Source organism: Vombatus ursinus, unplaced genomic scaffold (genome assembly GCF_900497805.2).
Source record: "Vombatus ursinus unplaced genomic scaffold, bare-nosed wombat genome assembly UNPS02014816.1, whole genome shotgun sequence".
NCBI lineage: Eukaryota > Metazoa > Chordata > Mammalia > Diprotodontia > Vombatidae > Vombatus > Vombatus ursinus.
In genome coordinates this window covers 18,406,454-18,433,895 of record NW_020954594.1, presented here as the reverse complement: position 1 = coordinate 18,433,895, position 27,442 = coordinate 18,406,454, and the positions used below count along the sequence as shown (strand labels likewise).

Sequence of the window (27,442 nt, the reverse complement as noted above, 5' to 3'; positions counted from 1 at the left end):
AATTAAGTTTAGAAACCTGTGCATTCAGAAAGTCCAAATTGTGCAGTCTCAACTGATGAATGAGGAAAGGCATTTGTTATGCTAGCCTGTAAACCTGCCACTCCATGAAAATGACATAGGCCAATAGTACCTTTGTTAACATTTGCTAATCCAATGGCATCTCTGTGACAGAGCTAAAAAAATAAGTGGGAGCAGGGAACTTAGCTGGAGAGTAGCATCAATCAGCTGTCTCTAATGTTTGGAGAGAGTTCTGAATTTCCAGCCTTATGCATGTAATGAAGCCATCCCAATGGTCCCTATGTGTGATTCTGAATAACTGCCTCATTTCATATTTCAGTTCCTATTACTTACTCACACATCTGTTGTCATCTAACAATATCCGATCTCCCCTGCATGAACAATTCACCCTCCCATCAGGCGTCAAAAGGCACAGGTCGTGGCAACCTCCATTTGCTAATGCACACGGAGAAAGTTCACCTGCGAATTTTTTTAAAAAAGCTTCTATTAGTCAGCACCATATACTTAATATGCACTATAAGTAGATTCCTCTACTAGGGTCATCCTAATGATAAATTGACCATAGATATGTACTAAACAAAGGAGATTTAGAGCCGAGTGGTTTTTTTTTTTCCCTCCAAAGGCTACAGTAGGCGAGATTGTCTAATGAATCATTGCATAATTCTAACAAGTTGAAAAGTGCACACAAAACCAAGAATGTTATGAGATCAAAACCTCTAGTATAATGAAAATCACATAGATATGGAAAAATAGCACTGTAAATGGAACAATAGGAGGTTCAAAGGAAGTTATAAATCCATTTACAAAATTTATCTACCAAAACATTTTAATTTTCAGTGTAAGCAATTCAATTTGTCTCTTTAGTCAAGGATGTGGAGGATGAAATAGAGAGCTATGAAATGGCAGAAACATTAATTTATGAAAAAATGATCTAAATGGATATTCCTAAATGAGCCAGATTCAGTGTGGTAGCAAATAACTAAGTTTAGAAATGATATTAACTCTTTCAAGCCACTCTGATATATGAAAATAGTAAAATTATGAATGTTAATGCAATTGTTTCAGTCATCTCAGAATTAATGCCCAACTTATGAGGAAATCTGGATGAAATTTGGTGCACTCTATAATTAAGGAATCATGATATTTTCCATCCCAACTTACAGCTATTTGTATCATTGGCCACAGCGATAATGCCCATTGGCTGGTGTGGTATATCAGAACGAAGAACCTTTGTATCTCCTCCTGTGTATTTATTTGAGCGCAGAATTGCTCGTCTTCCCCAGTCTGACCAGAAGATATAATTGTCATAAACAGCCAAACTAAGGAAAGTCCCAGGTCCAGATTTGACAATTACCTGAAGTAAATAACAATATAACAACATTATATACATTAGACATACTACTATACACTGTCTATTTTAAGAACTCTTCCTTCAAAAATCTTGCAATTTACGGGGCAGCTAGGTGGATAGAGCACTGGCCCTGAAGTCAGGAGAACCTGAGTTCAAATCCAGCCTCAGACCAAACACTTGACACGCACCAGCTGTGTGACCTTGGGCAAGTCACTTAACCCCGACTGCCTCACTAAAAAGAAAAATTAAAAAAAAATCTTGCAATTTAAACCAGGGAATAAGACATAACCATGTGAAAAGTTAATAAAAAATTAAAATTATAGTGCACAGAAATTCCACAAGTTAAAATCACAACTTAATTCAATTCAGACAATATTTATTAAGCATTTAATATGTGTAATTCATGGAACAGCCACTAATTTCTATAGGATATTAGCTGAGCAGATTCTTCATCATTTTCTTTTTCTGGTGTGGATTGTTAGGTTGATCTTTTTTTGACTGATCATGGATTTCACTGAGGAAGAGACATGCTATCATTCTGAGACTCGATGTTATTGGCATGATCCTTTCTACAGACAAGAACACATGGAGGGCAAGAATAGTTATGGAAGGCTTTTGGGGCATGGAGATTAGATGTGAGTTACACCTTGTGTAACTGGGAATGATTTGAACATGTAGATGAGATGTCAGTCAGTCAGTAAGGAAACATTTATGAAGCATCTTCTATAAGAAAAACAGTGTACTAAACCCTGGGGATGCAGAGGAAGGTAAAAGGCAGTTCCTGGTTTCAAGGTGCTCACAATGTGATGGGGCAAATAACATGCAAAAAATGATGTACAAACAAGATATTGAAAGGATAAAATGAAGATAATGGAGGGAAAGCACTAGCATTAAGGGCAATAGGGAAAGGTTTCTAGTAGAAGGTAAGATTTTACCTGAAACTTGAAGGAAGACAGGAGGCAGAGATGAGAAAGGAGAGAATTGCAGGTATAGGAAGAGCCAGTAAAAATTCCCAAGTCAGGAGATGGAAAATCTTGTTCAAAGAACAGCAAGGAGTCTAGAGTTACTAGACTGCAAAGTATGTGGAGGGAAATAAAGCATAAAAAGACTGGAGAAGTAGGAGGGAGTCATGTTATGAAAAAAAATCACTGAATGCCAAACAAAGAATTTTATATTAATCCTGGACATGATAGGGAGCCAAGGGAGTTTATTGAATGAGGTGAGGTGATCTCATCAGAACTGGACTTTAGGAAGATCAATTTGACAGCTAAGTGGAGAATGGAATATAGTGGGTGGGAGACGAGGCAGGGAGAGCAACCAGAAGGCTATTGTATTAGTGAGGGAGTAAGGTGGTAAGAGCCTGTACCAGGGTAGTGGAAGTGTCAGAGGTGAGAAGAGGACATATGTGAGAGATGTTACAAAGTTAAAATAGAGGAAACCTGACCACTGATTGGCTATGGGGCCAGGTGAAAGTGAGAAGTCAAAGAGGACACTCAATAGGAGGATATCTGGATCCCTGACAGTAATAGGATAGTTAAGAAGAGGGGACAGTTTTGGGGAAAAGATAATGAGTTCATTTTAGCACATATTTAGTTTAAGATGCTTAGTGGACATCTAGCTCAAAATGTGCAACAGACAGCTGATGATATGATACTGAAGAACGGGAGAGAGATTAAGTCTGAAGAAGTAGAAACATGAACCATTAGCACGAGATGATAATTCAATCCAATTTTCATCTTATAATTGATGACTTGATGAGATCACCAAGTGAATTGTTATAGAGAGAGAAGAAAAGAGGGAGCAGGACAGAACCTTTGAGGATACCCAAGGTTAGGGAGAAAGACTTTGATGAAAATCCAACAAAGACTGAGAAGGCACAGTCAGACAGGTAGGAGGAAAATCAGGAGATAATAGTGTCATGAAAACCTAGAGAGAAAAGAATGTTAAGAAAAAGTGGGTGAGCAAAAGTGGCAAAGGCTACGGATGGCGATTGAGAAGAGGCCATTAGATCTGGCTATTCAAGAGTCACTAGTAACTTTGGAGAAAAGAGTTTCAATTGAACAATGCAATCAGAAGCTAGATGCAGGGAGTTAAAAAAGAGAGTGAGAGGAAAGGAAATGGGGGCACTATTTGTAGACAGCATTCATTAAGAACTTTGCTAGGAAAGAAGACGGATATAGGAAGAGAGCTTCTCATGAAGGATTAAGTGAGATTTTTTTGAAGATGGGGGAGAAATTGTCATATACCAACAAAAGGTTAAAAAAAAATTAAGGCAATTCAATTTAAGCAACATTAAATGTCCATTCTGTGAAAGACATTGTTGTAGACATGAGGGGTACAAAGATGAAAATGAATCTTGTCTATGTATTCAAGGAACTTCTGTTCTTCTGTGGAGATGGGCAAATGGATTAAGAATATTTTCTTAATTTGTAGTGGCAAATATCACTAATGATTGTGGGAGTAGGAAACATTTCATTGAGGTAGTAACACCTGAGCCTTAAAGGAAATTAAGAATTCTAAGAGGCAAAGGAGGAAAGAATGTATTTCAGGAATGGGGTATAATCTAAGCAGACACAAATATGGTCCATGAAATGACAATTTTGAGGAAGAACCAGTAGGCCAATTTGAATGAAAAAAAAAATAAAAAGGGAAGCAATTCCACATATTACTGGAAAAATAATAAATAAAGCTACAAATATTAATTAAACACCTATTATATTACAAGAATTGTGCTGGTGCTGGGGACACATAGACATAAACATAGCATTATTTGCTCTTAAGAAACTCATGTTTCAATGAGGAAGATAGCATGTACAAATAGACATATATGCAGAATACATTTTTAAAAATGAATAAAAGGTAATGGGGGAAAACTACTGGCAGCTCATGAAATAGGAAAAAGGAAATATGAGGTGATTTTTGAGCTAAACTTTGAAGGAAACTAGGGATTCTAAGAAGTAGAAGAAGGGGGTACATTTCCAGGAATGAGAGGACAGCCTGTGCATAGGTATTAGAGATAGAAGATGGAATGTCATGAATAGGTAAAAGCAAAAAAGCTCTTATTCCTGGATTGCAGAATATAAATAATATAGCATGATGAGTAAGGTTCAGAGGGGAGGGGGCTCTGATGGTGTTTTTGTTGTTGTTCAGGTGTTTCTATCATGTCTGACTCCTCATGACTCCATTTGGCATTTTCTTGGCAGAGATACTGGAGCTATTTGCCATTTCCTTTCCCAGATCATTTTACAGATGAAGAAGTAAGGCAAACAGTGTTAAGTTGCCCAGGATCACACAGCTAGTAAGTGTCTGAAGCCAGATTTGAACCCAGGAAGATGAGTCTTCCTGACTTCAGGCTCAATATCTACTATGCCACCTAGCTGCCCCTCTAATGATATACGCTGAAGAATTTGAAGTTTATCCTAGAAGCAAAAGAGAGTCATGGATGATTTTTCAGCAGAGGAGTGATATAATCATTCTACCAGAGATTAAGCCATATAGGACTAGAGTCTAAATTAAGGCTTGAATATATGAATCTGGGAATCACTGTACAGAAATAACTTAACCTATGAAAGTTTATGAGACCATTAAAAGGGAACCTAGAAAGAGAAAAGAAAAGAAAGCTTGGGACAGATTATGCTCCCTTGCTAGAACACACCTACCAAAACTGGATCAATGATTTAATGTTATACTCCCATAACCTATACAATAGGTGCTATTATTGTCCTCATTTTATAGATAAGGAAACCATGACTGAGAGGGGTTAAGTGACTTGTCCAGTCATACAACTAGAAAGTGTAGAGAGCAGGATCTAAGATCAGCTCTATTCACAATGGCACTTAGTAAAGCTTAAAAAAGAAACTTTCAGAGATATAAATAAAAAATATATCAATAAATTATATTTTTAAAAAAGAAAATGAATCAATTTTGTATATCTATGGAAATTAAACATGTATCCATCAGAAGGAGGAGGAGAAGATGATAATTTGTTATCTTATCACTAAAAAGTCAGTTTGGACCTGAATATAGTAACTTCTATGAAATTTAAAACTGATTGGGTCTACTTATTTTTTTTTGCTTCTGATAAGCACAGGGAAAGGGGGAAAATGAAATTTTAATTTAGCCTATCATTATGCATCTAAACTTAATAGGGTACAATAGTTTTCACGAAGATCAAAGATGACTCCAAAAACCTCATTTAATTGGTTAAAATTCCAGTATGGAATAAAGAAGTGAAATCCACTAAATTACATCCTCCCATTTCTATATTAGACACTTCTATCAATAGTTCACAAATTCTGCACATTGAGACTCTAATCAGCAATTTTAATTGCTGAACAGATATTCCTGTCATAATAAATTTCACTCTATTTTTACATAGTAAATGTGCCATTATTTCATCACTTTAAATCACGTTTGCCTCTATGACGTACCCAGGCAAATACTTCAAATATTTAATCCATTCCCATTCAGAAAATGTTCTTTTATACTGTGGGTAAATAACCAATTATTAAACCCTTACCCTATGCTAAGTACCGGGTATGAAAATACAAAGAAAAAGACAGACTCTGCCTCCAAAGAGCTTACATTTTAATGGAGAAGAGAAGATATAAAAGGAAGATGAATAGGAGGTGGGAGGGGAGAAGGTACCTGCTTGGGGGCATGATGGAAAAGTCCAGGGCAGAGGCAGAGCCAAGATGGCAGAGTAAAAGCAGTGACTTGCTTGAGCTCTCCCCCAAACCCCTCCAAATACTTATAAAAAATGGCTCTAAAATTCTAAAGCAGCAGAACCCACAAAAAGACTGAGTGAAACAAATTTCCAGCTAAAAACAGCCTGGATGGTTGATTAGAAAGGTTATACGGTGCCGGGCAGAGAGAGGAGTGCAGTTCAGGGTGAGTGCGCAGGCTGCAGGGAATCTAGAGCAGGCCTCAGAGGACTGAATCACGGGCCAGCTGTGGCAGTTTCCAGACTTCTCAACCCATGAATGCCAAAGACAGAAGGTCAGTGGGAAAAGTCTGTTTTTGTGGTGCTAAGAGAGAAGGACAGTGGGGTTCCATTCCCATTCCCGAGAGTGCCCCAAGACTGTGGCTGCATCCTGAGCTTCCAGCCCACAGACTGTGGGGGAATCGAGTGGCTGATCAGAGAGGGATTGCAGGAATCTCTCTGCTGGTGCAGGATTCTCTTGCTTTGCCCATGCTTGGATCTGGGTCACAGTTCTGGGTGGCTGTCCAGGGGCGAGGAGGAGCACTGGTGTGGTGGAGCTTGTAGTGGCTGTTCCAAGATGGAAAAGAGTGCTCATAGACCAGAGGACAGGCCAGGAAAGGAGTAAGCACCTTGCCCTTGATCATAGCACCTTGGAAGAACTGACACTTTTCAGGTCCCTAGAAGTACCTCTGAAAACAGCTGTACAAAACCCCAAAGCTTGGGACAATACATTCTCCACATTGAAAACAGACTCTTACCTTAACAAAGAGTTTGTAACTCAAGTAATTGGCTGAGATCATGAGCAAGCAGTGCAAAAAGAGTCAGACTATATTATCTTACTTTGATGATAAAGAAGATCAAAACATACAACCAGAAGAACACAACAAAGCCAAAGCTCCTACATCCAAAGCCTCCAAGAAAAATATGAATTGGTCCCAGGCCATGGAAGAGCTCAAAAAGGATTTTGAGAAGCAAGTAAGAGAAGTAGAGGAAAAACTGAGAGTGATGCAAGAAAATCATGAAAAACAAGTCAACAGCTTGCTAAAGGAGACACAAAAAAATACTGAAGAAAATAACACCTTAAAAAATAGCCTAACCCAAATGGCAAAAGAGGTCCAAAAAGTCAATGAGGAAAAGAATGCCCTAAAAAGCAAAATTGGCCAAATGGAAAAGGAAGTCCAAAAGCTTACTGAAGAATATACTGCCTTAAAAATTAGAATGGAGAAATTGGAAGCTAGTGACTTCCAATTCCAAAACAACTGACCTGGAAAATAGATCCAGGAGAGAGAATTTAAAAATTATTGGACTATCTGAAAGCCATGATAAAAAAAAGAACCTAGACATCATCTTTCAAGAAATTATCAAGGAAAACTGCCCTGATATTTTAGAACCAGAGAGCAAAATAGAAATTGAAAGAATCCATTAATCACCTCCTGAAAGAGTTCCCCAAAGGAAAACTCCTAGGAATGTTGTGGCCAAATTCCAGAATTCCCAGGTCAAGGAGAAGATATTGCAAGCAGCCAGAAGGAAACCATAACACAAGATTTAGCAGCTTCTACATTAAGGGTCCAGAGGGCATGGAGTATGATATTCTGGAGGGTGAAGGAGATAGGATTACAACCTAGAATCACCCACCCGTCAAACCTGAGTATAATCCTTTAGGGTCATACAAGACTCAAGTGAAACATGAAGAGGTAAACAGGAAAGAGAAACCATAAGAGAATTATTAAGGTTGAACTGTTTACACTCCTGCAGGGAAAGATGATATTTGTAACTCATGAGTCCTTTGTCAGTATTAGGGTAGTGGGAGGGAAAAAATTATATGTATGTATAGATAGATAGATAGAGGGCACAGGGTGAATTGAAGATGAAGGGATGATATCTGGAAAATAAAATTAAGGTGTGAGAGGATTATACTGGGAGAAGGAGAAAGAGAGAAGTAGAATGAGGTAAAATATCTCACATGAAAGAGACAAGAAAAGGCTTTTATAGTGGAGGGGAAATGGGGCAAGGTGAGAGGGAATGAGTGAATCTTATTCTGATAGGATTTGGCTTAAGGAGGGAATAACATACACAATTGGGTATGAAAACCTATCTTACTCTACAGGAAAATAAGGGGGAAAGGGGACAAGAGAGCAGGGGATTGATAGAGGGGAGGGCAGATTGGGGGAGGGGATAATCAAAAGCAAACACTTCTGAGGAGGGACAGGGTCAAAAGAGAGAATAGAATAAATGGAGGGTAGGATAGGATGAAGGGAAATATACTTAGTGTTTCACAACAGGACTACTATGTAAGTGTTTTGCATGACTACACATCTATAACCTGTATTCAGATGCTTGCCTTTTCAATGAGGGTGGGAGAGGAGGGAGGAAGGAAGAAAATTTGTAACCCAAAGTTTTAAAAACACATGTTAAAAAATTTAAAAAAATTTTTTTTTAAATTAAAAAAAAAGTTCAGAGGAAGGCAGCATGATGGGAAATGAAGAAACAGTTGGCCTAGGCACCCTCCTTAAATGGATATTCTGGGAGGAGCCTTTTATCCCCCAATCAAAGAGAGTGGCCCAAGGGGCAGAGGTACCTTCTTGAGGTACAAATTACAGGGCTGAAGTGATGTATCAGGATGCAGACACACATAACCTTTTGTGACTAGAGGATAGTCCTCTCAATATGCCAACGGAGATACCAACTTTACCTCAAAGTTGCTTATCAGAAATTCATTGTTTCTAATCACATATACTTTTCGTTTTGCAACTCCATTGCTACTCTTTTGGTGGAAGCCTTGGCATCAGTCATAGAATATAAAAACATTCAGTTTTTCAGTTCAGCCATACTACATCCAACAACCTCAATACTAAACGCTAAACAAAAACAACTTAAAAGCCAAGCGAACAGGAGGTGCTCCAAATGCCCAGCTGATTGCCTCACTGACAAGATCATAAATGATCATTATGAGAAATGACAACTTGGCCCCTGCAATGGCCCTGCATGACAAAATGAGGCAGATTGCAAAGGAATAATTGCAGTTGCCTTGGCCTTTGAGGGAGCAGTGATGTGGGGAATTTGCAACTGAAAACTGAGAAATATTCAATTTTTAAAAGATGGTTGTGTTTAATGAGTAGGCCAAAGTAAGACATTAGCATTTGTAAAACAAATACAAAAAGCTTAAGAGTCACTAACCTGTACCTAAATTTAAAGAGTAGACTTGTTCAAAGAAAGCACCTAAAAGAGTACTCTATTCAGGGTCCTACATTTTACAGAAAAAAAGAAAAAAAACAGTTCAGGCTGAAATTTCTTCTTAGCTTTAAATAATTCAATAGACAGGAGTACCTATAAACTAATAGTGATAAAATTATTATTACTATTATTGTCTTTACAGATGTTTACAAATTTGCATGTATGTGGCAAGGTATAGTTTCTGAAGTGTTTATATGTATAAAAATGTGTGTGTGTGTGTGAGTGCATGTGTGTGTGTGTGTGTGTATAATATATGATCTCATTTGAAAAGTGACTGTCAGTAACAACTCAATGAAATATTGCAAAGCTATTCAATACTAAATTTAGCTTCACAATACAGCTTTTAAGTCACCAGACAGAAAACAATACAAGATATTTAATATTTGGCTTCAGGTCCCACTGAGGGCTGATTTGCAGAGACAAAAATGGTGGACTTCTAAGCATAATACTTATTTCTTCCCTTTTGGATTAGTAGGAATAGAATTTTGCTGAGGTTTTTTTCCGATAATTTTCAATCCTCAAAGTCAGTAGAAATGCAATTTCCCCAGCTACAATTCATCTTACTTTCTGACATTTCTTATCCTTATTTGCTCAAAGTTCTAATACTTGTTTCTATGGATGTTCCTAGAGAGAACTATGAAATGAAGAACTGCGCATCTATCAGGGGAACTTGGTCACCTGATCAGTTGGGATAACGAAGGTTATGAAGGCCTTTTTAAAGCTTAATAGGAGATTAGCCAATATGGCAAAACAGAAGAAAGCATTTCATTCCAACTCCCTCTACAACCATTCCCTCTCCAACAAAGATTTAAGAAGAATATCAGACTGAGTAATAATTAGAAAAATTGAAGAAGAAATCACATTCAGTCATTTTAATAGTCTAATATTAAAAAATCACTCTCCAGGCAAATAAACAGAGCAAGAAGTGTGGAACAGCACTGATCTCTAAGCTCGAACAAGGGGTTACCCAGAGAAGAGGGTGGAATCAATGTAGGGCCCAAACTAGCAACCTGGTTCCTCTTAGAGGGAATAGCACAGGACCAAGGACAGATCTGGTAGGCAAAGAAAGTTCCCACATGAAAAAACTGAGGCTGAGAGAGGTTGAGGAACTTGCCTAACACAACTACCTAGTTAATAATAGTTATTAGTAGAACTTGAAACTGGCCCACTTCACTAGGTTATTGTGAAGACCAAATAACATAACGTATTAGGAACAGCTTTGTAAACTATAAAGCATTATATAAATGTAAGATGGTGCTATTGCTACTGATAGTAATAATTATGATAATAAAATTAATGGGAACAACTGCAAAGTTTGCAAAGTACTTTACATATGCAAGATATCTCACTTGATTCTCATAAACTGAGGATCAGAGGAATTGAATGACTAGCTACTATGACCATCCAGCTAATACTAAACACTGGGAAGAAAATATAAAACATTCACAAAGTGCTGGTGGAAGGTTTCCATAAGTTTTTAGTTTCTTTCAAATCTTGATTCCAAGTCATAATTTAAAACCAACAACAAATAAGGAATTTCAAAGAAGAATGAGAATGAAAAATATTATCAGGGAAACATGATTAGAAAAAAGATGGACTGCCACATAGCAAGAGTGTGGGATACCTAGGGAACAGCTGGTGTGGGCCACTGCCATCCTTGTGACATCTGAAGGAAGAGGAACAGCTACTCCAGGATCTTGGAGAGAACTTCCCCATTTTGAACTTATGTGAGGACGTGATAAGTGTAACAGTAGATTAGAAGGCCCATATGGATTAGGATATGTATTCATGTAGGGGAATGTCAAAATTGATAATCTATAGATCCAGTTTCATATTTAATAGTTCACCTATTATTCTCTGTGCTTATGCCACCGAAGTCATGTTTCAAAGCATAGGAAAACTTAGTTTGTTAAATATTGTCAAATTTGTCATAGAAGGCACAGAATCCTTTATTATCTGGGATGGATGTTAACTGGAAGGTTATAATTATCTTAGTAGCAGTCAGTTTCCTAATGCTCACTGGGAACACCCCGTAGGTGAGATAATCAAATAGTCCATGAAACAATATTTCTTATTGCCTTTGTGCCGATGATGATCCCTGTTCTACCAAATCCTTTTTTATCTCTCAGAGGAGAAAGCCAGCTTGCCATTTATGAGTGATTTCTCTGTTTCATATCATTTCATTTCTAGTGAAACTGTCAGTATGGATGTGGCTCAGATCACCCACAGGAATAAGCCTCCTTACTGATTATTCAATAGGGACTATAAACTGAGAGCACTAACATTTTAAGCTAATGTTTTTTGGCATTCTTAAAACTGAGATCCTGATTATGTCCTATCATTCTGCCACTACCACTATAGAAAGAGTTGGGATTCACACAGATCAAAGGGTCCTTATTGCGATGGCCAAATAATTTCATTATCCTGGGGCCAACAATGTAGTGAGGAAGCTTGTCTGAATTTAACCAGGCTAATCTTAAGAAAGCAAACACTACTGAACCTGCATTCAAAGCTTATTCAGGTCATTTAGGGCCTGTGCTTCACTGACTTTGAGAACCCAAGGTTATCTCTATGCTGCATGCTCTATGCTTCAATCCTTTCCAAAGGAACTGCCACTGTATAGTCATATCATCAATGAATTGGAGAAAAGGTCAAAGTAAGTACCAAATTAGGTAGAAAAACAAAGATAATATTACATACAATTATAGTGGTTACAATGCAACTTTTAAGGCAAATATGCAACTCCAAAAAAATAGGAAATGAACAAAATAACACTTATGTAGTAATTTAAATCTCCACAAAATGCTCTCTTCAGGATAACTCGATGAGGTTAGCAGTACAAATACAGTTATCCCCTTTTTGTAGATAAGACTAGTGAATCTTAGAGAAGTTAAGTGACTTGTCCATGGTCACAGAAGTAGTGTCAAAGGTGGTACTTGAACCCAAGTCTCTTGACTCAACATTTTTTTTCCTACTCTGCCACATTAAAAAAAAATATTGACTCTATCACCATTTCCTAGAGAAGTTTAACTGATGAAAAAAGCCACCAAAATTGTGAGGCTGAAAGAGTCCAGAAACTGCCTCTGCCAGTAAACATGTAATCTTCTTGCCAAATGGAGAGGTGTGGCTGCCAAGAGTACAAATTCATTTTCAAAACACTATGTAGGAGGATGATGGAAGGCTGTGAGCAGTACAGCTTCACAAAACAGCAAAAAACAATTAAGGATAACTCAAACCTATAGAGAGTTTGGTTTGAGATCCAACAGAACTATATGAAAGATAATGCAATCTGGGGGAAAAGTAATGGATTTAAAATCAGATGAACTGGTTTCAGATCGTGACTCTATTACTTTACCTGTTTGACCTTAGCCAAGACACTTAACCTCCTTGGCCTTCAGTTTCCCAATACGTAACATGATAAAGTTGGACTAGATGGCCTCTGAGGTCCCTTACAGTTTTAGATACATGTTCTTAAGATCTCTGAACATTTGTAGCTGAAATGAGGACAACAAATAAACAATAAATGGAACAGATCTGCCAGAGTTTTGAGAGGAAACTATTCACTTTGACAAACCAGAAAACAACCATGATGTTTACACTAATTTTTACATATTGGTAGGGCATAGGAAATGATAACAATATATAAAAAGTTGAAACTAGGAAGCTCGATTACATCTAACTAAACACAGACAAAAGAAGTCCATGCCAAAAGCAAATACACTCAGGGCCAGTTTTTAACATAGCTCAAAATAGAAGTTTCCTAAAATAACTGAAAATATCATGGACTGTTATTTTTACTCCCTGAAGATAAACAATTATCAACCAATCAGCATTTGTTCTCTCTTTATAAAATCTTTATAATAATATGTAATTATACACTGAAGATATCATCAATGAAGTAACAGACAGGCATCTTTTTGGAGATTTTTATCAATATACATCTTTACCATCACAAGTAACTGAGATGTGATGAAAATATAATATCTCATTTTTTATTTTTCATTTATATAAAAATGTTCATTAGAGTAAAATATGTTTGCCTTCAGACCATATTTTGACAAAAATCAAAATCAAACAATGCTCTAGAATGAAAATGGTTAGAGAGATAACTATATTTATAATCTACTGAATCAAAAAACATGCTAAGCAAAGATATATGTTATCCAGTGATATCTGTCAGTGTCACTGAAAATGACTTGTATAAAAGATATTTTCAGTGAAGACTATATAACTTGTTGGAGATGTAGGAGAATAGGAATGTTCAGGTAAGGGTTTTACTAGATGGCCTCTGAGATCTAGAACCTTACTGTAAAGATACAGAACAGTAAAATAGAAAGAGCTAGATTTGGAATCAGAGATTTGAATCCTAGATTTGCTAAATGGGTGTTACTAAATATATTTGAACCTCGGTTGTTTATCTATAAAATGAGGAATTTGTTACAGAAAGCTTCGAGGCTACGTTTTGCTTCTAGATTTATGTCCTTAAGATCTTTATGATATTCTTTGACATATTTTTATAACTCCAAATTTTAAAAAAGGATTCCTTATTGATGGAAAGGTATCTTTGAATATTTCTATTCATTAATAACATTATAATAATTGCAGCAAGATCTACAGCATTGCAAAAAACACAGTTGCTCATTCCTGCTTTAAAAAAAATGTGGGTGAAAAATACATATTATGAACACCAAGAGTTAATTAGAATCATTTGATTTAATCCATCAGAATGGATAGGGAGAATAAGTGCTCAAGATGAATGACAAACTGGATCAAGATTTGAACTGAAGGAAAGGATTAGGTTGGGTTAATTTGGAAAACTGTGTGGTGCCTTCAGTGATGACAAGGTGCTTGTTGCTATAAAAGCCTATTTCTATAAACAGAAATATTTTGCTAGTGATACTATGATTTTACATAATTTCAGAAGAATCAAAATGATGATAGACAGATAACAGATAAAAAGTTTAAAAGAAGAGGTCAGCAAAAATTCAACCATGTTGCAAGCAATTCCTTTTCTGTGAGAAGTGGAGTAAGACATTGTCATGGTTGTGTACATATGGAAGACTTGGAAAATAGATGGAAAATCCTACTGGTACAGTGGCCCTTCTGGGATATTCAAAGAATGATACTTCCAATGGATATATTCACTATAGAGAACTTACAGGAAAAATAGATAAGAATTTTACAGGACAAGAAAGTTTGAAGCAGGTTACAATATGAATCTGACTAAGTACTCAGCCCTGCACTCCACTTTGTTTACATAAACAGAGGCATAAGTTCTGGTTTTGCTCTTTTTTCATAATAGTATCTTTGCAGAGTAATATCTCCCTTTGATAAACTTTATTAATAATAAAATTTTCCTTCATCTTTAGTCAAGATAGGACTAAACACTATTCTCTTGTCTCTTTTTTAATATTTTTAATAAGGAAGGAGCTGAAGAAAGGGAAATGCAATACCTGTATATCTTAGGTATGCTGAAATCACTGTCTCAATCTTCCATGTAATGAATATTACATGGAATATTAAATTCTACAGATCACAGTCAAAATCAGAGAACATTAGAGGTTCTAGAATATGAAAAATAGAAAATACTATTATGTACATAAAGCAAAGTATTTTGCATTGTTTGGAGTGGGAAGAGTACAAAATATACATGCATTTGAAGTTTGTTCAAGGAAAAAAGAAAATCCACATGGAATAATTAAAATATATAATTAAAGGGGTAATAATATAAACTCATTATTACATACATCATCACGGACTTTCTCAGAGCAGTATCTTTCTTTGATTGTTCATTACTATTCAACTAAATCGAAAAGTGTTTGAGATGAGTCTAGAGGGAATACATGTATGTGTGTGTATGTTAATAAATAAATGAACACATACACACATATATATGCACATATATATGTGTTAGTCAATAAGTTAGACATATATATAAATTTTGTTGTTTTTCAAGTCATGTGTGATTCTTCATGACTCCATATAGGGTTTTCTTGGCAAAGATACTGAAGTGGCTTGCCACTTCCTTCTCCAGCTCATTTTATAGATGAGGAAACTGAGGCAAACAGCATTAAGTGACTTGCTCAGGGTCACACAGCTAGTAAGTATCTGAGGCCAAATTTGAACTCAGGATGATGAATATTCCTAACTTCAGGCCTGGCACTCTATCCACTGGGCCACCTAGCTGTCCACATATGTGTGTATACACATATATAAATAAGGTAACACATGTATGTGTACACAAGTATATACACATATATGTTCATTAAGATATATTTATATATATACTTATATATTCAATCTATATCTATAACTATATGTATATTTGTTAAATTATTTGTTTACAAATAAATTTGTGCTTTGATAGGCTATGAAAATCATGATAGCAAATTATTAAATGTGAAAGAGATTCAAAACTAGAAAATAGTTATGTATACTTCTAGAAAGTGGCCAAAAGTAGGATAGGATTTCCTTTGAATGGGAGGGTGAGAAAGGGCAGGGTATGAAGATTGTTTAAATGTTTCTATCTTGTCTCTGCAACATACAGCAATACATTAGGGAAAGTTGGAAAAAAATTAAATCCCTATCAAGACAAGAAGGAAAATCAGTTAAGTAATTTGATTTTCAGTTGTCATGGACATTATAAGGTATGTATTATACCTTACAAGGTATATATTATTATATATTTCTTACTATATTTGAATATGTATTTAGCTCCAGTCCAGCTTCCTGCTTCTCTGCCCAACATCACCTTGACTCAATATGTCTAACACTAAATTTATACCCTTTCTCCAAAAATCTTCTTTCCTGCCAAACTTCCCTATTTCTGTCAAAAGTGCCAATTTCTTTCCCAGTCTTTCAGGTTTATAACCTCAGCCTTATCCTTAACTTTTCATTCTCCTTCATCTCACATTTCCAATCAGCTGGCAAATCTTGCTGATTCTACCTTCACAACATCTGACCCCTTCTCTGTGCTCACCAAGCTATTATCAGGTCCTTAACACTTCTCAACTACATTATTGCAACAATTTCCCAATTTGTCTTCCTGGTTTAAGACTCACTACTCCAGTTCATCCTACACACTACTGCCAAAGTGATTTTCCTTAACCTCAAACCTGACAATGTCACTCTACTTGTCCAAACCAATCTTCCCAGCCTTACTGGACAAGAGTGCCCCTCATACACTGAAATTCAGAGAAACTGGCCTTCTTCCTGTAGCTCACACATACTATTCCATCTTCCATCTCTATGTCTTTGCAGTGGACATCTTTCAGGCCTAGAATTCATTTCCTTCTGACCCTTATCCCACAAAATCCTTTTCTTCCTTAGAGACACATCTCAAGCACTGCATTCTATAAGAATTCTTTCCTAATCCCTCCAAATTCTAGTGCTTTCCATCTCAAACTGTGCTGGGTGCTAGGGACAGAAACACACACACACACACACACACACACACACACACACACACACCAGTTATAAAGGGAGTTATATTATAGGGTCTTTCCAAAACTCTAGTTCCATTTTACCAGAGGCCTATTAGAAATTTCACCTAAATTTCTGTAAGCACATAAATTTCAATATCGTTTTAAAAAAGAAATCATTATGAATGAATAAGTATTACATCTTCCAAAAAAATCTCTCCTCCAACTTTTTCCATTTCTGTCAGTGGCACTACCATCCTTCCATTCACTTAGGTTTACAACCTCAGTCATTCTTGACTATTTTCTTTCCTTCAAACCCCATAAACATCAGTTACTAACTCTTGCTGATTTTATTTCCAGAACTTCTGATGCAGATAGCTGTTCTCCTTTTTACACTTCCAGAACTTCTAGCCTACTTTAGGCTTCCATTGCCTTCTGCTTGTTGTTGCCTCCGACACTTATTAGCTGTGTGCCCCTGAGTAAGTTGCTTAACCCTACTTGCCTCAGTTTCCTCATCTGTAAAATGAGCTGGAGAAGGCAATGGCAAACCACTCCAGTATCTTTGCCAAGAAAACCCCAAATGGGGTCACGGAGAGTCAAGCACAACTGAAATGACAGAACAACAAGAAGTCCCATTCATTCTCCACTAAGCAGTTAAATTAACATTCCTAAAATACATATCTGATCAGGTCACCCTCCACATACCAAAAAATCTTCAGTGGTCCTTCATTGTCTCTAGGATCAAAACAATTCCATGAGTCTGACATTTAAAGCCTTGCACAGTCTGGCATCCACTACCTTTCTAGTCATTTTACGTTACTACTTTCATTTGTATGTTTCTATTACAGTCAAACTGGCCTGTTGGTTTTCCCCCATAAATGATATTTACTCTCCTGATGATGCCTTTGCTCAAGTGCTCCTCTGTGTCTGAAATATGCTATCTCCTTCTCCCTGATCTAACAGAGTCTCTAGCTTCCACCAAAGCACAGGCTCAAGTGTGTGTCACCTCCTTCATCAGGCCTTCTTGGAAACCATTTTTCTAGTACTCCCTTTTCATTAAATTATTTTCTGGTACTTTGTACATATGTTGGATTTACTTATTTGTGTACATGCATAGATCTGGTAGAAGGGAAACTCCTTGAGGGCAGGGATTGTTTTGCTTTTATCTTGGCATCCTCAGTGCTTAGCACAGGGTCATCCATGTGGTAGGAGTTTAATAAATACAGAACTATATAATAACATAGAATAAGCATATATGCATATATTCATTAAAATACCTATGCCTATATATATATATATACAAATATTTTTATATGTAAGCATATATATTAATTTATTTGTTTAAAAATAAATAAATGCATTGATAGATTATGGGTGTCATGGTAGCAAATTACTAAATGTGAAGGAGATGCAAACTAGAAAATACTTAAGTATCCTTCTAGAAAATGGCCAAAAGTAGAGTAGGATGGAGATGTTCTTTTGAGTTCCATTCAATTCTAATGGCATGATATAGCATTTATGCAAATAAATAATCACAAAATATATACAGAGCAATGCAAAGTAATAAGTAAACCATAGTCTGGAGAGACTCACACAAGGACTGAGTGGCAGTTCAAGTCGATGAGCTGAAGCTAGGATTTTGAACTTTAAATTTAGCACTTTTTCTATTACAAGACTGTATAACCTGTATAAGATTAATTGCCAAATGACCTGTACAAAATATATTTATCATACAGTATTAAGAAATACTTATTTCTATACTACTATATAATGCAGATTCTATATTAACATATTATAATTTTAGAAAAGGTAAAATATTTTAGGTGGGAACATTTTAAGAAGATCTTAAACAGAGATAGGATATAAACTAGGTCTTATATATTTGCTAGTAAATAGCTATGTGGGAGGGCAAAAATGAGACCAAAAAACACAATAAATTTGGGTAAATTGTCAAGTAAATCAGTTTGGTTGGATTAAAGGGTTCATAAAGATAGCTTGAGTGGGAAAAAAAGTAGATAGAATGGGATCTGATTTTTTTTAAATGCCTTAAGACCAGATAACTGATTTTATACTTTATCTATTTGGTAATCAGAAGCTATTGATTTTTGAAGAGGGAAATGTCCTAATCAAAGAGATCTATTATTTAAGAAATATTAAGCCTGTCAGTACTGTGCAGGATAGATTGGAGATGGTAAAAACTGACAAAAAGAGAGATGTTTTAAGCTCCTCAAGTTTTGAACTAATATGATTTCTCTTGTATAAGTACTGATTACTTACCATCTTCTATGATAAAAAAATGGAACTGAAGGGGTATTTAAAAAAAGGGGGGGATGGAATTTGGTAGTTAAATAACAATTAGAAGCAAATGAGAACAAGGAGTCCAGGATGCCCCTAAAGTTTCGAGTTTGGGATAGTAAAAGCATTAAAAGAAACAGGGGATGCTGATAGAAGAGCTACTGTCAGGTAGAAATGGTCAATTTTGGATATGCTGAAGGGAAGATGACTTTGGAAGAGTAAGTTAAACTGTATTGGCTTTTGGAAAGGTTGACCAGTAGCTCAGGAGAGAACTTAGGACTAATGTCTTAGGTTTTGAACTCAACCACAGAGCTGAAATTAAAGTCATGAGAATGAGAAAGGTCTAAAGGGGTGGAAACATGGAGAGAAAGGCAGAGAGATTCAAGCACCAAACCTTTTATTGCCCACATATAAAGAAGTCAATCAATCAATAAACATTTATGAAGTGCCTACTACCACTTACTTTGGTGATAAAAAAAAGCAAAAGACAGATCCTACTCTCAAGGATCTTACAATCTAATGAAGTCCATTCATGTATGTATGTGTGTATGCAATACATAGATATATGTATTACACACATACACATACTTTTTTTTCTAAGAAGAACAAGCAGCCTGGTGGCACAGTAAACCAAATTCCAGACTTGGAGTTAAAAAGATCTGGATTATAATCCTGCCTCAAACACTCACTAGACTTGTACCCTTGGGCAAATCACTTCACCTGTGTCAGCTTCAGTCTCTTCATTGGCAAAACTGGGATAATAATAGCAACTATCTCATATGGTTGTTGTGATGATTAGATGAGATAACATATATAAAGTGCTTAGCAAAGCACAAGGTATTATATAAATATTAGATTAATGTACATTAAAAAGAGCTAATGAAAAAAGGAAAGAATGGCTTCAGAGAGCACAGTCTATGAATCAGTCAACAAGTAGCATATCATAAAAAAAGTAGAGAATTTTGATAAAGAAGGGATGGTCCATCATGCCAAATGCTGCAGAGAAAGATGATAACAGACTGGATAAAGATTGGAAATAGTAGATTTAATGATAAAGATAATACTGGTGATTTATGACAGTGAAATTTCAGTAGAATGGAGGAGGAAACAAGATTACAGGGGATTAATGAAAGGGTGATGATGACAAAAAGGAAAGAGTATTTATAGGGTACAAATTTGCAGAGTATGGCATCACTAGAGAAGACAGTAAGTTCAAGTGAGATGTTTTTGTTCTTGTCTTTTCTGACAGGGTCATCAGATAGAAAGATCAAAGAATGTCAAACATATACTATACTTGAATTGAAATTCAAGGCACCAGAAAAAGTCTCTCAGGTAGAAAGTCTTCCTGAGGAAAACATGGTAAGATATAGTCTATATAAAAAGATCATAAAATCATAGTAGAGTTAGAGGAGATTGTGTAGTCAAACCCCCTCATTTTACAAATGAGGAAACTGAGGCCCAGAGAACTTGTGAGTTGCCTGAGGTCACATAGGTAATAGGCAGCAACTGCCTAGTATTGAGAGATTTAGATACTTACAGAAGGAAGGGGATCACAAATTTTGTCTATGTAGCAAATGCTTATTAACTTTTTTATGACAGACCATAGCCAGGCAGGATACAAAAAATTTTTGGCTCTAAGGAAAAAAAATTCTAATAGATTTCTCCAAGATCTCAAAACAGTAATTTCATTAACCCTACAAGTCTACAAGTAGATAGTTAATTAACTCTTCTCCAGGGCATTGGGATTTCTACTCAGTGACAGACTGGACCAGCCACCAAGATTCTATCATTCTATAAAATTTTCAGTAGACTAAATCAGTACTGTTGAGGAAGAAAATACTTCCAAATATTTCTTATGGAGGACTGAATTACAATTTCAATGAATTTATATTATTTGTATTTCTAATCTGGTGCTTGGAGGATGAAGATGAAAGCTAGTGCAATATTCTGAGGTCTTCCATAATAACACTTCTAAAGAGGGATAAGAATGCTACTCTTGAAAAATTCCTTGAAAACAGTTAAACATGAATGTATTTCTAAGTGGGGTATTATAGAAGAGATGATCCAGATGGAGTCTGGATATTTGAATAAAAATCCGTCACTCTGCCATCTTTATGACCTCAGCCAATTCCCTCCACCTTTTTGATCCTTAACTGCCTCATCTGTAAAATGAAGGTGCTGGCCTGGAGGAGGTCTCTAAGATTCCTTCTAGCTCCAAGACAATAATACTGTGATTGTTCTGATGCCCTTGCTAGAGCTTCCAAGGGAACTGTGCCCTTCCCACCAGTGTCCTTCCCCAAGAATAAGCACAATAAATACTTTCAGAACTGTGCTGGCTGCCTATTTACTTTCAAGTGCTGTTCAAAGTACTAATTTCAATCAACCAGGACTTATGGAATGAGTCCTATCTCAGTTCCCATACTTCTCCTGGAGCTTTCAAATGGCAGCTGATATTAACAGACACAGCTATGCTGACAGCTAACTGATTGATGATTTAAGAAACTAAAATACTTTTCATGGAAGACCCTGAGGCTCAATCTCTGGGCACATGCTATCTCACCTACATCATCAAATTCCAGCTGGAGAAAGTGAATTAGTGTGTGAAAATGCAGCCTTCCCTTCTTTTTCTTCTTCTTCTTTTTTATCCATACAGTGGTGGCCAAAATGTTTATTTTAATTTAGTGTTTAGGTTTGCAAATGTGCCCAGAAGCTATTCTTGGTGGGTAAGTTCATTAAACAAAAGGAATTGCTAAATAAATAGTCACTATTCTAGTAGTGACAACAGGACAAACTTATTAAGGGGATGCTTTACTTGAATTGTCATTAATATAAAAGTCTATTATTCTTATACAATCCATTGCTATTCAAATAACTCAACTCAAGCTGGCAAAGTGATACCGTGGAATTAGAAGTGATTTTGGATTTTAGAAGACATGGATCCAAGTGCTAACTGGAACTTAGTTGTATAAGTTGCATAAGTTACTCAACTTTCTGAGCCTTGATTTCTTCCTCTTTGAAATGAGAATTGTAATATTCATGCTCCAAAATTCACAGTACTGTTTTAAGGATCAAGGGAAATATATTAAGTATTAGTTTGCACATTAAGTGTTTGTAAAGTGACTCAATGGATCAAGTGCCAGGGTCCTAGAGTTAGAAAGATTCATCATCCTGAGTTCAAATCTGGCCTCTGATACTCATTAGTTTTGTGATCTTAGGCAAGTCATTTAACCCTACCTGCCTCAGTTTCCTCATCTGTAAAATGAGCTAGAGAAGGAAATGACAAGCCACTCCAGTATTTTTGCCAAGAAAATTCCAAATGAGGACACAAAGAGTTGAACATGACTGAAATGACTGAACAAAAACAAACTTTAATTCACCATTAATACTTGAAATTCTTATGCACAAAGTTATTTTAATGTGATTTTACTATAAATAATAAGCTCACTATTCTATTTTATTTTTTGGTGCTTCTTAAAATTTTTAAACTTATTTTATTTCAAAAACTTACATTGAAACATATATTAGTAATCAATTTAAAATTTCTTTTATCCCCACAATATATTTATTCAAATTGGGTAGCTCTTTAAAAGAAAATGATTAGCACAATAGTAAAAATATGCATATTATACATTAACACAAACTGTTCTGTGAGACTTGGTCACTGTCATGTTCTTTATGCGTCAGAGGTATGGTATAGAAGATGATCTATAGTAACTAACTCTATTTTCTTCCGTTGAAGGAGAGGTTTTTTTTTAAGTCAGGTTATAAATAATTTTGTTTTTAATAGTATTTTATTTTTTTTCCCAATTACATGCCAACAACATTTTTAGCATTTATTTTTATAAGATTTTGAGTTCCAAATTTTTCTCCCTCTCTCCCTCCCCTCCTCTCTTCCTCAATGGTAGGCAATTTGATATAGGTTATACATGTGCTATCATGTAAGATATATCTCCACATTAGTCACAGTTGTGAAAGAAGAAACAAATCAAGAAGAAAAAAAAACACAAAAAATAATAAAGTAATTTAAAAAATATGGTTCTATCTGCATTCAGAGTCCATCAGTTCTTTATCTGAATGTGGATAACATTTTCCTTTGTGGGTCTTTTGTATTGGTCTTGAATCATTGTGTTGCTAAGAACAACTGAATCATTCATGGTTGATCATCACACAATGCTGCAGATACCATGTACAATGTTTTCCTGGCCCTGCTCATTTCACTTTGAATCAGTTCATACAAGTCTCTCCAGGTTTTTCTGAAATGTACCTGTTCATCATTTCTTACTGCACAATAGTATTCCATTACATTCATATACCACAGCTGGTTCAGTCATTCCCCAATTTAATAGACATCTCCTCAATTTCCAATATTTTGCCACCGCAAAAAGGGCTACTATAAATATTTTTGTACATGTAGATCCTTTTCCCTTTTTTGGGATATATACAGTTGCTGTTGTTTGTTCTTCAATCTTGAAGACCATGACACCAAGAAGGTGATGCTATAACTTGCAAGTGAACTGGATTTGAGTCAGGGAGGTTGTGCAAAGTCACCAGCCTCACTTTCTCCTCTGGAGCCATCTGAGCCCAGTGACAAGAGATAGATCAGGATGACTGTAGATGGCCCTGGATGCAGTAGGAGACCTTGGCCTTTTAAAGCTAAGGTCTTTCTCATGTCTCAGTTTGACTGAGGCAACATCCATTCAGTGATTAAGACTAGGTAAGAAATGAAGCAAAGAATGGCCCCTTTTACCTAGTCCAAAAAAAAAAAATCAATGTGGGAAGCCATGTCCAGTCATCCTGATAAATATCTTATCAGTAGACCCAAATGGCTCCAGAGGAGAAAGTAGGACTGGTGACTTTGCACAGACCTCCTTCACTTAAATCTAATTCACAGACATAGTAGTGGTATTGCTGGATCAAAGAGTATACACAGTTTAGATGCCCTTTTGGGCAGAGTTGCAAATTGCTCTCCAGAATGGTTTGATCAGTTCACAACTCCATCAACAGTGTGTTAGTGTTCCAATTTTCCCACATCTTCTCCAACATTTATCATTTTCCTTTTCTGTCATGTTAGCTATTTCAAGAGGTGTGAGGTGGTACCTCAGAGTTCTTTTAATTTGCATTTCTCTAATGAAAAGTGATTTAGAGCACTTCTTTATATGCTTATAGATACCTTTGATTTTTTTCCATCTGAAAACTGCTTGTTCATATTCCTTGACCATTCATCAATTGGGGAATGGCTTGTATTCTTATAAATTTGACTTGGTTCTCTATAAATTTGATAAATCAGCTTTTTATCAGACATACTTTCTGTAAAGATTGTTTCCCAGCTTTCTGAAGGTAAATTTTTAAGGATTTTCTTTGAATACAGACAGCATAAATATCTGTATGTTTCGAGGTGAGGTGACAAGATCTTTAAGTAAATTGGCAGACTGATACAACAAATATAGTCTCCATGTACTCGTTATTGTTCATGAGTTGTCAAATAATAAAAGGTCCCATTTCACCAATACTTAATGAGCTATCTACTAAGATTTTCTTTTAACTTTCATTATACCTCAGAATAAATGTATAATTCTTAAGACATTTGTATGAAGAAATATATTTTCTTCCTTGAAACATTTGAGACAATGTACTTTGCCCTAAAGGAGAATTTCTATTAAAATCTCAAACTGTTCTAATCATATAAATCTTCATATCTAAATGTTCTTACCAGCTGGTACTAGAGGTATTTTCAGAACAAATTTATCAAGTTCATTTTGACTCTTGCTGTGTGTAAATTCATAAGGCAAACACTGAAAAGATGAGTACTCATATAGTTGGTCTAAAAAAATGTGTATTTCCTGCTAGGAAAAAATAAATCAGTGGAAAAACTACTTAAGATTCACTTCTAATAAAATACCGCTGACCTCTAAATTACTTAAGCACCATGGTATAAGAGTTAGATCCTTTACCCACTTCAAAAATGACTCTTTCTCTTAGAAGAAATAGGTTAAAGCCATGTAGGTAGAAATATAAAAAATACACTGAAATCCTTAATGCTGTCATATTACTTTTGGTTGAGCATAGGTCTGTGTGTGTATATGCGTATATATTTACACACAAACACAACACCTTAAAAGAAAGTAAAGACAGAAAATTAAAATATTTAATTCAACATTTTTTCATAACTTGGGAAAATACTCCAAACCAAAGACGTGCTTTTGTATAGAAATTACCAAAGTTCAACTATATCTGTCTCCTCAGCCAAATTTGAAACCTACAACTGCAATGGTTATCAGAAGCAGTACCTCTTGAAATGAAACACATTGACGTATGTGAATATTTTCTTACATAAGTGTCTATCAGGGACCATCCATTTGGTTAATAAATAGAGGGTAGTCTTCTTCAACTTTGCTTTGCAAGAGAAAAACAGAGGCAAAGAACAAAAAACTAGATTGCTTCAAACTTGATTTGGTAATAGTAGAGAAAGGAATAAACCATAGGTAAACTGATTCACATGCAATGATTATTCTATTATTGTGTCACTGATGAAAAACACATTTTACATATAGAAGGTACTCTTCATTATGTGGTTTTGAAGAAATGGGATAAACATCTTTCTCATAGTCTAGCTATGCTGCAGAGGATTCTGAATCTACTTTTAAAAAGATCTTGGAACAAGAGATGATTCACCTGAATCCATTTTACCATTTTATGGAGCATGAATTATGTACACTTAGTAAAGTCCATGTCTGATATGTAATTGTAATCAGAAATTCATTTCCCTCCTGGTAAAAGTCAATGTTTTACTGATAGCCAATATCTTTTCAATGATGATGTATAAGAAATTCACTTGATGTCTTAGTTATTACAAACAAATGAATGAATAAATTGATAGGTGACAGCTAGCTAGATAGATAAAAGAGCAAGCCTCCTTCATAGAGGGTTAATCTTCAAATAGAGTTACAGTCATATCTAGGGGAAAAATAACATATTGGTAAGAAAAAATCCCTCAGGTCTTAAAGCATGATTGCTATATGTGTATGATCAAAAAATCTGTTTCTTTCTTTCTTCTATGGGTTGATGGCTTGACAGCAAAGTGAGTAGGATGTATGTGGGCAGAAATCTTTAAGTTTTTTGAGCTGTTGAGAACTTTAAACATTGTGAAAAATCACTAATCACCAAAAAACTAAAGGAACTAAAAGAACTAACCTTGACTAAGGTTTCTAAAAATATCTAAATCAACATATATAGGTTCTATTTAGGATTTCCTTTCTCAAATGTAGGTTGCTTTCATTTCTACCACAGCTCATTCCACTGTAAAGAAAGAGTCACAGGAGAAAAGAAGGTCAATTCTAAAATTCAGAGAAATGTACACATTTAAGAGTTCATAGGGAGAGGTGATAGGGTATAATGGGCCAAGGAGTCAGGAAGCCCTGGGTGCGAGTCTTTTTTCTTGTACAAGATGATGTATAACCCTGGACAAGCCATCTTTCAATGCCCTAATAGAGCTCTAAAAGTATAAATTACAGAGCAGAAACTGATCTGAATCAGCAGAGCATGTTTTCATTACTGAGAATACCTTGTATCAATGATATCATGGCTCTCATCCTAAAAAGGGTGTATTAACAGTATTTACATTGAATTCTTAGTTTCTGTCAATACGACTGGGGTAGGAAAGGAATATTTTGATATAAGATCTGGTCAAAATGGTCAACAATATAGACTGTAGTTGTTTTAAATACTATATATTTTTCAGTTACTCAACAAACATGTGTGTACACATACATGTTAGCATACATTCATTTTGAAGGGAGACAGTAGCATCGGTGAGGATTTGTTAAGGCCTTAAATTGGAGGTGGTACATGAATTGAGCTTTGAAGGTCAGTTGGAATTGTAAGAGGCAGAAAGGAGCAGGAAATGAATTCCATGCACTTGAGACTGTCTGTATCAAAGCATAGAGACTGTAATGGAATGTTACGTATGAGAAAGAGAAGGGTGCTAAGTTTGGTTACACTGACAAACGTGTGAAGGAGAGTAATATATAATAAGACTAGAAAGGTAAGATTGGGTCAAGTTAAGAAAGGCTTTAAATACTAAATAGAGAAGTTTGAATTCTATCCTAGAAGTAATAGTGAATCATTGGAGTTTATTGAGATATTGTCAGTCACAGAGACAGTTAAACACTAACAAATTCTGATCCTTGTACTTATTTTGCCCAAAGACAAGTTAGACACACACAATTAAATGGAGTATTTTCAATAGTTTCACTGCAAATACCTCAAATAGCTTATAAATGTGATCATTTATAGTACAGAAGAAAAAAAGTGCAAAGATAAAAAGAATGCTTTCATTTCTTGTATTTCTCTTACTATTCAATGCTGCACTTCCTCTATATGTTAATATGCATTTATCTACATTTCAAACTGACACTTTGCATC

General features: G+C 35.6%; 1 protein-coding gene across 1 annotated transcript in view; it reads right to left on the bottom strand.

Moving 5' to 3' along the window:
- LRP1B (LDL receptor related protein 1B) overlaps positions 1 to 27,442 on the bottom strand; it is a 2,189,733-nt gene that overhangs the window by 400,700 nt on the left and 1,761,591 nt on the right. The window contains exons 44-45 of the mRNA XM_027835590.1: positions 1,180 to 1,372; positions 352 to 477 (exon numbers count right to left, since the gene is read on the bottom strand). Of these exons, the coding sequence (XP_027691391.1) occupies positions 352 to 477; positions 1,180 to 1,372 (319 nt within the window). The remainder of the gene's footprint in view (positions 1 to 351; positions 478 to 1,179; positions 1,373 to 27,442) is intronic.